The sequence below is a fragment of the Vicia villosa genome, linkage group LG5, assembly GCF_029867415.1.
Source record: "Vicia villosa cultivar HV-30 ecotype Madison, WI linkage group LG5, Vvil1.0, whole genome shotgun sequence".
Classification (NCBI taxonomy): Eukaryota; Viridiplantae; Streptophyta; class Magnoliopsida; order Fabales; family Fabaceae; genus Vicia; species Vicia villosa.
The window spans coordinates 158,021,754-158,031,863 of record NC_081184.1 but is presented as its reverse complement, the minus strand read 5'-3'; the positions used below and the strand labels follow the sequence as shown (position 1 = coordinate 158,031,863).

The 10,110-nt window shown below is 30.6% G+C and overlaps 1 protein-coding gene across 2 annotated transcripts; it reads right to left on the bottom strand.

Annotated features, from left to right (window-relative positions):
• Positions 1–4,304: 4,304 nt before the first annotated feature.
• On the bottom strand, positions 4,305–6,863 carry LOC131607929 (uncharacterized). 2 transcript variants are annotated; one of them, XM_058879877.1, is made up of 3 exons: positions 6,739–6,837; positions 6,110–6,204; positions 4,305–5,936 (listed from the first exon to the last, which is right to left on the bottom strand). In XM_058879877.1, exon 3 carries the CDS (start codon positions 5,922–5,924, stop codon positions 4,632–4,634), a length of 1,293 nt encoding a protein of 430 aa, XP_058735860.1. In that variant the 5' UTR covers positions 5,925–5,936; positions 6,110–6,204; positions 6,739–6,837; the 3' UTR covers positions 4,305–4,631. The 2 variants fall into 2 exon arrangements, with proteins under 2 accessions (XP_058735860.1, XP_058735859.1); XM_058879876.1 differs by lacking the exon at positions 6,110–6,204 and having other exon boundaries at positions 4,313–5,936; positions 6,739–6,863.
• Between the last annotated feature and the right edge of the window lie 3,247 nt (positions 6,864–10,110).

Here is a 10,110-nt window from a genome sequence, read left to right as displayed (position 1 = left end):
AAATTGAACCACTTTCTTTTTTATTTATTTACTGGACCTCAATTACATACCAACTATCATGTCATTACCCACTAATACCTTAACTATTTATTTTTTCATTATTTAATAAATCGGCAATTTATAATTTTTCCTAAGATAATCAACCAAAAAATAACATATTCACTTTTGGTGGATTCTAAAATGAGGGCCCTATTAAGTCCCTCATCCATGTACCACTAATTATGACTTTTAAATGAAACAATTCCACATGATTATATTATTAAGTACCGTATTAAATTAGATTTTTTTATTCATATTTTCTTCATTTCCACCATATATATTTCATCTCTTTAAACAACATGGTTTTCTTTTTCTCCATTCTCAATCAAAGACAAATTAATGTTCCATTTATCTCATATTTGTGTTCCTTCCCAACTTCTAAATCAAAAATGGATTTTGTCTGAAAAGTCTTTTTTCCACTTTTGCAAATGGTGATAAGCATATGTAATGTAACAAAACAACACCATCGTTAACCTATCTAATAATTCATTTTCCGTCTCCTGTTGTTTTTTATACCCCTTCTGTAAATAACAAGATAGTGAATTCATTTTCCGTCTCCGTTGATTTTTATACCCCCTTCCGTAAATAAATGTATTGAAAGTTGGATTTAAATTTTTAATTAAAGAAGTGACTGTTATATGAAGCAATTGCATAAATCTGTGAAGTATGAAGTCTCTATTATTGACTGAGTTGCAGCAAAGTATCATGCAAAGAGAAATAAGTCCAAAGCACTGATGGAAAATATCACAATAATTGTGTTTAGTTATAAAAATAATTTATTGTTATTATGAGAAAAAGATGACAGTATCACCATATAATGTAAAAAATATTTTTATGGAAGATGAATAGATTCAATAATAAGAGGATGGAATAATAACACGGAGGAGTGCTAGCAACACTCTCTTTTAAACACTCTCTCAAACACTCACTTTCTTATTGGTTGAAACATGTGTGGGCCCCTCATTTTGAAAATAGGTCCCACATAAAGTAGTAGGACCCACGCATGTTTCAACCAATAAAAAAATGAGTGTTTGAGAGAGTGTTCAAAAGAGAGTGTTGCTAGCATTTCTCTAATAACACGATGGATAATTGAAGGGTGGGAGAGGTAGTTTTAGGCAAATTTAGATTTTAGAAAAAAAAAAGTTACTCTTCAATCTCAACCAATAGCAGGAGATGAGAGGAGAGAGAAAAGGTGGAGTGAGTAATTGTGGGAGAAAAGTTGTATATAACCCATTTTTATTCTAATTCATTTGAACCTTTTAAATATATTTAATGGCATCTAAAAGTGGTGCACGGGTGAACCACCTATTAGATGGTCCACTCTAGATGCTACCTTCACTTTTTTATGTAACAGTGAATTTCTTATTTTATGTGTTTATTTTGCATATAAATATTTAAAAATAATAATTCTAATTTATAATTTACAATTTTTCACTTAATTTTTAATTCTAAGTTATGATTAGTTTTTCTTATATTTCAATTTCACAACTCTACTTATTTTTTATTTCAATTATTAATTTGTCATTAATGGTTTATTTTATTTATTTTATATTAAATAATATTATAAAACATAAAACACAACACATTCGAGACATAGTTGATATAAAATTATTCATATTAATATATTTTAATTTAATATAACTATTAATAATATTTAAATAAAACATATCGGTGCATCGCACGGGTGTAGATCTAGTTAAAAACAAATTTCAGCTTGCATGTTATAATATATAAACTATTTATATACTGCAGTTAAAGAGCATGCTCATTCCACTGATATTCTATTATGATTCTAAAAATTAATTTTGTAACTTTTAAATACAACACATTGATAAATCATTAATATATATATATATATATATATATATATATATATATATATATATATATATAAAAGCAATTTTGAAATAATTTATAAAATAAATCTTCAATCCGAAAAAGAAAAATCTAATTTTTAACTACAAATTAGTTTTAAACTAATTTATAACTAAAAATTACTCCCTCCGTCTCATAATAAGTGTCTCATTTGCAGTTTTTATTTGTCTCAAATTAATTGTCCATTTACAATTCCAATGCATCAATCATTATTATTTTTCCACTATTATACCCCTATTTATTAACTTTCACGTTATTCAACTTCTATTAATAGGGGTATTCTAGTAAATGACATTAACTTTTTTACTAAAACCAACACATCCAATCATTTTCTTAAAAACCGCGCATTGCTCAAATGGGACACTTATTATGAGACGGAGGGAGTAGTTCAATTCAGTGCATGAACCACGAACACCCCTAGTGCAAAGACATCAACTATAACAAGTCACCTATTCATGAATTTCAACCGTTAAATTATTTTAAAAAAATATAATTATTTATCATTATCTTATTATATAATTTATAGGAAAGGAATTATTCATTTTTATGTTGGGACGTTTGCCTCCTTCCCCAATAATACCGTATGATCGGAGTTTGGAAGCATTTAACACTTCTTTCTGCGGTTGACCCAAGACCGGTGACTTGTCGTCGTCTTGTTTGTACTCATGTGCAGTTCACAACTCGTTTTCAATATTTTCTTCACCGTAAAGTTTCATTCCGCAATCAAACAATAAACCATCTTTATACTCATAAAATATTTCATTTATTTTAAAAAATTTATTTCCAATTGATCGTGAATTTTATAATGATAAAAAATGAATATTTCTCTTTAAGGAGACAATATTTTTGGTCCTCCAAAAGTTATGTAAACATAAAGAGATTCCATCTTAGGAATAGACGGTGGGTGGGGTCACAATAATATGATTCCCCACCATGTGATTTATTGTTTTGTTGATAGAATCATCTCATGCCTCGCTGGCTCATCTAATAAAGTTTAGTTATGGTTGTTAGTGTTGGAACGTGACTTAGAAGTTAACAATTAAGTGTTAAATTTAATTACGTAACAACAAATTTTGCTATTTTATGGGTAAGACAAACTCTGGTGCTTTTATTAATTGTATGAAGAGAAAAAAGGACTGAGAATTTGTCTCGTTCATAACAGGATTTGTTAGTCATAAGATTGAAAAACTGCATTGAGATTAGGATGTGTGAATTTCAATTATTTTATTTTGATTGGGCCGTTCAAATATGTTATTGTATTTCATTGGGCAGTATAATTTCGACAGCTATCATATCAAAGGATCTAACCTGCCACTCCTAATTATATCTTGCACCCCACAGATTCAATCTATTGATAATAAAAAATTTAACTATTTTTCAAAATCCACTCATATTTTGCGCAAATTTTAAAACCTCCATTTAACACTTTTACCATAAAACTTGTGAAAAGTAAATTTTTTATCGGGAATTTCAAAATTTTCGATACAACCCTTTACATTTTTATCGAGAACTTCAGAAATTCCAATATATTTGCATGCATTTCCATTACAATCCTTTACATTTGTGTTAAAAAAAAGTTAAGTAAAAAATGCAAGTAAGAATTAAAAGAAACAACAATTCGACTAGGTCGAATTGATGGTATGAATAAAAGACATAAATAAATTTAGAAAAGATAAAAAAGACTTTAATTGCATGAATAAAAATGGGTGGACAATTACATATATTTCCTTCAGAAAACTCATTTCTCACTAGTGTATGAGTACTTTGCGCGTATATTGAAGTTTACGATGATTTTTGCCACACCCTGAATCCTAATACCAGAATCCCTATTTATAATATTTGTAAAATTTGACACGTCGTTCTGGTGCTTCCAGATAAGATGAAAAAAATAGTTATTAGGTCTAATTTGAAATCTTGCCTTGTTCGAACGTCCTTAGATTTGTCAAACTGAACATCTTTAAACCTTTGAGCAGAAGTTTCGACATTTTTTTGAACACTGGTATTTCGACTCAAACCTTGCTTTTGGTTGAAAAATATACAAACTCACATTTTGAGCAGAAGTTTCGACATTTTTTCTTGTCAAGCTATGATAGTGATTTTTCTTGGCTAACACGTCGTTAAGGAAATTTGGACAGAAAGAACTAAGGTGACATGTTTTGAAAAATTAAGGAATCTAAATTGTCATTTTTAAAATTGAGGAATCAAAATGAACTCCGCCTTAAAGATATGAGACTAAAAAGAATATTTTGCTTTAATTTAAATTTTCTTTATCCATAATTCAAACAAACCTGTTTTTGCTACTATTTGTCTGTAACCTAGTGAGCTTAAACAGTCCCACTAAAGCTCAAAATGGAGTTCACATAATAGAAGCCCGACAAAACTAGTTACGATCAGTTGAACACCTCATAAACACAGCAACCAACACCTATCCCCAACTTCTCCTTCAAATTAATAATTCAAAACTATAAGACATTTAAATTAAAATCAATACCAGAACTAAAAAAGATACTGGAATGGTATGGCTCAAGTGGTTGAGTTAATAACAATTAAACGAGTTTGACAAGGAGGTTGAAAGTTCAAATCTTAGCCTACTAACAATTAAAACTCAACTACAAAAACAATGGCATCTCAAGAGATGTATAAGTATTTTTTTTCCACAATTTAATACTATGTCTCAAGAAAAAACATACTATTACATAGATATTCTGGTCAACAAACTAGTCAACAAGAATAAGACCTTCTTTTATGTATTCCAAACATGAGAATGGCAAGTCCATAACATGTTCCAGTTCAAGGGATTTGGATATGAGAGTGTTTAGAACCAAGTCCCGGTTAATATATTGATTATCTCTACCAAAACCTCTACAGGCAACTAGGGACGTATTACAGGTCCAAGGAACTGCAACAGTAAAAGCAATGCCAGAACCTCTTTTCTCTTCACAAGAGCTTCCAGTTCCTAAAAGCACGTCCTTGTATGCTTTGCACACTTGAGACACGTACTTTCCCATTGGCAAAACTTGCTCAAACTCAGATGGGGTTGATCCATCATGGTTCCGTACATCAACGTCAGAATGCAGGTTCACCACAACAGTACCATGTTTGGGATGAAGCCGGGTTTTAAGAGACTTTAGGAAAGGCGAATCTGGGTCCCATAACTTGTGGGGAAAGACATCATCACCATCATAAGCATCAACAAAGATCATATCATATAGATTGGTATTATTAGTAATAAATTCCTCAGCATCAGTTTCATGTAGGCAAATCCTCTCATGGGTGCCTTTCCACATAACTTCATTAATGATATCGGGTTTAGCAAAAGACCGGTGACCTGGTTGTGTCATGAGTGAAAAAGCTGGGAACCCCATAGCACGAATTGAAGCCGAGATAACAAGTGGATCAATTTCAACTACATGGACAATAGCACCTTGGATTTTACTTGCCAAAAACAATGGTAAGCTTCCCCCACCTTGACCAATGCATAAAATGTGCATATTTTTCTTTCCCTGTAATGTGCTAGTAATATCAAAATTACATGAGGATAAAGCACTCAGCCCAGCAGAAACCATACTCTTCACATATGGAACAGCCAAGCAATGTGGTTGTTGCATAAGATAGACAAGTTCCGGCTTGTTTTCGCGGTAACTTAGCATTACTTTTGCCGTGCTCTGGCGAGTAACATCATTGAAACGCAGCACCCGCCATTGATATCCTAGCACCCTCAGATTCCCTTCATTACCAAATCCAGGATGCACCTCCTCACACCTCTGCTGCAACCATCTTTCCATTTTTGACCAATGCATTTTATTGGGTCGGGAGGAGGGATGTGCGACGACTGAAACGACGCCATTTCCCTTAGCAGAAGTTGATCGCAGAATGGTTTTTCCGTCGTCGTTGCTAGAACCCCACCACTCTGAGGCATAGAGCCAGTCACCTTCGTCTTCTGAGCGCCGTCGCACCGCTGTTGAGAACCGTCGAAGACGGCCGAAACCTTCTCTGCCTCTACGCCACATCAGGGTAAAACCCTGTAACCCAACAACTATATAAGTTAGTTTGTGCATAATTTAACCATTCCACAATTTTTTTAAAAAATTTAGGGAAACTTTTACCACTTCAGTTCCATTGATTTACAACTCAGGTTAACATTTAAACTCAATTTCCAAAAATATAAGCAAAAATTTCAAAATTACAGCAGTACCTAGTAGCAAGAAAAAGCGAGTTCATCCCTTTCACTATATCAAATAGAAAACCGGGGCTGCAAACTACCGATTCAAATAATGAAAATTGTCCAAGCTGGAAATATTTAGAATCAGAACTTACACGTCAACGTGTCTATCTCAAGTTATGCAACCAAAGAAAAAAAGGAACTAACAGTAACAGATGGCATACATATTTTAAACCAGAAAGCAATCAGAACGAATTACTTAGAGCCGCGAATGTATTAGTGATATAATGGAAATGAAAGTGTCCAGCAGGAACTAAGAGATAATAATGTTGTATTAAACAAAGCTCTATTGGATAGAATAGAGTGACAGAAAAATCAATTTGTAAGAAATTCTTCCAACTAAGGGCTCGTTTGTGTTGGCTTTAAAAAAAGTGATTCTTTCATTGTATTTTCAGAAATGATTTTTATAAATCACAAATGGCAGAAAGACTCTTAATAAAGATTCACTTTGTATGAGGGACATTACGTCGAACACTTTGTGAGCAATATTTGGAACGTGAAAAATATGTAGTGACAGAACGTAGTCGCTGAAGGTGAGCATCAGAAAATGGGTCACTGATTCAGTTTGCATTGTAAGGTAATAACTAAGAAGAAAAAGTTACCTTGTGCAGGTTGATACTTGGTTGCTATAAGAATGGGAATGAGGGAGAAGATCACTTTGAGTGCGTTTTCGACACTGCTACTTCCTCGTACAGTTAGTGCTCGAAATGTGTGTGACAGAGAGAGGCTTTTATTTGGTATTTATTAAATGTTACTCCCCTCCGTGCGTCTTATTTGAGTTTTGCGCGGTTCTTAAAAAAATGATTGGATGTGTTGGTTTTAATGAAAAAATTAGTATCATTTACTAAAGTACCCTTATTTATTATAGGTAGTGGGGTAGTTGAAAAACGTGAAAGTTAATATATAGGGGTATAGTAGTGAAAAAAAATAATAAATGTTACATTGATATTATAAATAGACATTTATTTTGAGACATAGAAAAAGTGCAAATGAGACACTTATTAGACAGAGGGAGGAGTATTCTCTTGCCAATAATTATTATTTTTTACTTTATTTGAATATTGAGCAGTTTGTTTTATCTTTAAATATTTTTTAAAATTGTTTATTATAAATAAATAAAGTTTGATATTCTATAATATAAATTTAAACTCTTTTAGAGAAAGTTAAAATATAATTAAAATCACAATTTTTAAAAAAAAATATGTATTTTAAAAATGACTTTTATAAAAAATATTTGAAATAACTTTAAATTTATGTATTTTTTAAAATTTTAACATTAAAAATTATAATAAGCTGATGAAAATCTATAACAAATTTTTAAAATGACTATTTAAAGTAAATTTTTATTAAATAATTTTTTAAACAAAAATATATAACACAATAAAAATTGATATTTGAAAATTGTGAAACAAATGGGCCCAATATTGGATTGTCACTGTATGGTGCATTTGATTTGTAAAATAAAAAGTAATAGATAGAACAATACTAGACAATATAGAACAATATAAAATAATTTTTCGACTATCTTAGATTAAAAAACCTAATACAACCAATAGTAGATTAACAACACGGACAAAAGAAGAAAAAAGAACAAACAACCAACAAAAACATAATAAGAGATGATGAAATCATGCTAGCTAAAAAGTCTTGCTGAAACGGTATATCACATTTGGCAGGCAAGGAATGAGATAATCTTCAAGAACAACAGTCCAAACCTTGATGTTACTAGGAAGATAACCGAGAGTGTCATAGGTAGAATCATGCTAGCTAAAAAGTTGAAAATTCATATCAATGCTAGTGGAGATAGTATAATTTAATGCTTTGCTGATAGTGTACTTGATAACTTGGGCCTGGATCATTGGATCGGCGTGTATCATCTGTTTTTTGGAATTAATAAAAGTCTACTTATTCCAAAAAGAGATGATGAAATCAATGACGGGAAGGAGGGAAGAAACTGATCGTGTTTTGTAGATGACGATGGAAGAGGGGAGGACGAAAATAGCTCTCAGGAGAAGTAAGTGGATATGATTTAATACAGGGGATGAATAGTAGAAGAAGAGAGGAGGACGAAAATAGCTCTCAGGAGAAGTAAGTGGAGATGATTTAATACAGGGGATGAATAGCAGAAGAATGATAAACCTTTGGCATGTTTCCAATGTCATTTCAAAATTACAATGAGTAGCACGTTACTTAATGTAGGGTTTAACTAAATGGTATTTTTCAATGTAATTTCAAAACAAAAGATTGATATACGTAAGTTAATGATTATTTGGTGCAGTCAAAATTAATTCTAGGGTTTAAAAAATGGTAAGTAATAATTAGCATATTGTAATGACCATTAGGAACATGAAAAATGCTGTTAAAATTGTTTTAGTTTGTCTAATTAAGTAATTTTAGTGGTATTCAACTTTATTTTATTATATTAAATAAATAATTTAGTAATTTTAGTGGTATTCAATTTTATTTTATCATACAATAGAATAAACTAGATTGACAAGTTTGCCATTTGTAAAAAAAAATAGAGTGCTTACTATATTTATGTTTTCTATTTATAGAAATATTTCTATTATTATTAATATTATAATTAATTAATATTAATATTTTAATTATTATTTTTAAATTGTCTAAGTTTATTATATTTAATGTTGTGTCAATTCACATTCAATTTCATTTCTCTGTACATGGGAAAACGTTTTCGGATGTCAAAATACATGAAACTGTTCATCTTCAATATCTTTTTCTAATTCACATCCAATTTCCTTTCTCAATGCAAACCTTTCAATTCTCATCCTCTCTCCTTTTATACCTCAACCACGAAGTCAACACAACTTTCGAATGCACATCGACCGCATGTTGCCTCGCCAGCCAGAGACACCGCCGGAACAATTTAATATCCGACATTAGGTAAACACAACCCATCTCTCTCTCTCTCTCTCTCTCTCTCTCTCTCTCCATTTCATATTAGGTCAAACTTTTCCCCCTGTTCCTCCATCTTCGTCTTCCTTGCCCCTCTCTTTCTCATTTCCCGTAGAGATGTCTATCTCAGTCGCTATATCACCGTAAGATTTTATTTCCCTTTCAAATCTACTGTTTCTGCTAAGCAAATTTAAGAATGAGAATTTTGAAGAATATCTGTGAATGCAAATCATTTGTTAGTTTGGTGTTTTGAACGGTCAATTTTTTTTATCTCTAACTCTGTTATTGGATGTTTGTTTTTTATCATGCAGCTATCAGTTTTCTATACTACTTTTGATTTGGGATAACATATATGTTGGCTTAGGTGTCATTCACTAGTTTTGGTTATTGGTTTTAGTTTGTTTAGCTTTGTTGCACAGGGGTATTACCTTATGTATTATAGTGGATTGTGGAACTACTTATTGTAAGATTATAGTATTATGAGAAACTATTTATATATGTTTCAAAATTTTAAAAAATCGGTATTTGTTTAATTTTTTTATTTAAGTAGAATTATGAACATTTATGTTTGGTATCTTCACATTTAAAAGAAAGTTTCTATTTAGAATTTAATCCGTTACACTTATTAATTGGGATAATTAATTTATTAATTTGTTTTCTAACTTGTAGCTTAAAAAAAGCAGTATACGTGAATCAAGCCGAATAGTATATTAAATTTGGTTTGTTTTTTAAGATGCTTGTTACTTAAACTTATTTATGGATTTTAACTTTACTTTATTCATAAGTTTGAAATTTGATTTCATATATCATACATAAATATCTAAATGTAACGGTTTTAAAATATTTGTAATTTTAAATATGATAATTTTAAATTTAGATGAAATATCTAAAATCACATTTTAATAATAACTATTCAAACCAATTTTTTGTTTGAATCTTTTATAAAAAAAAATTTATAAATTTTTTTTACACAAAATTATGTAACACTATAAAAATCATTTTTAAAAAAAAACAACACAAACGAGTCCAATAACTTGTACTGTTTTTACAAATCATAT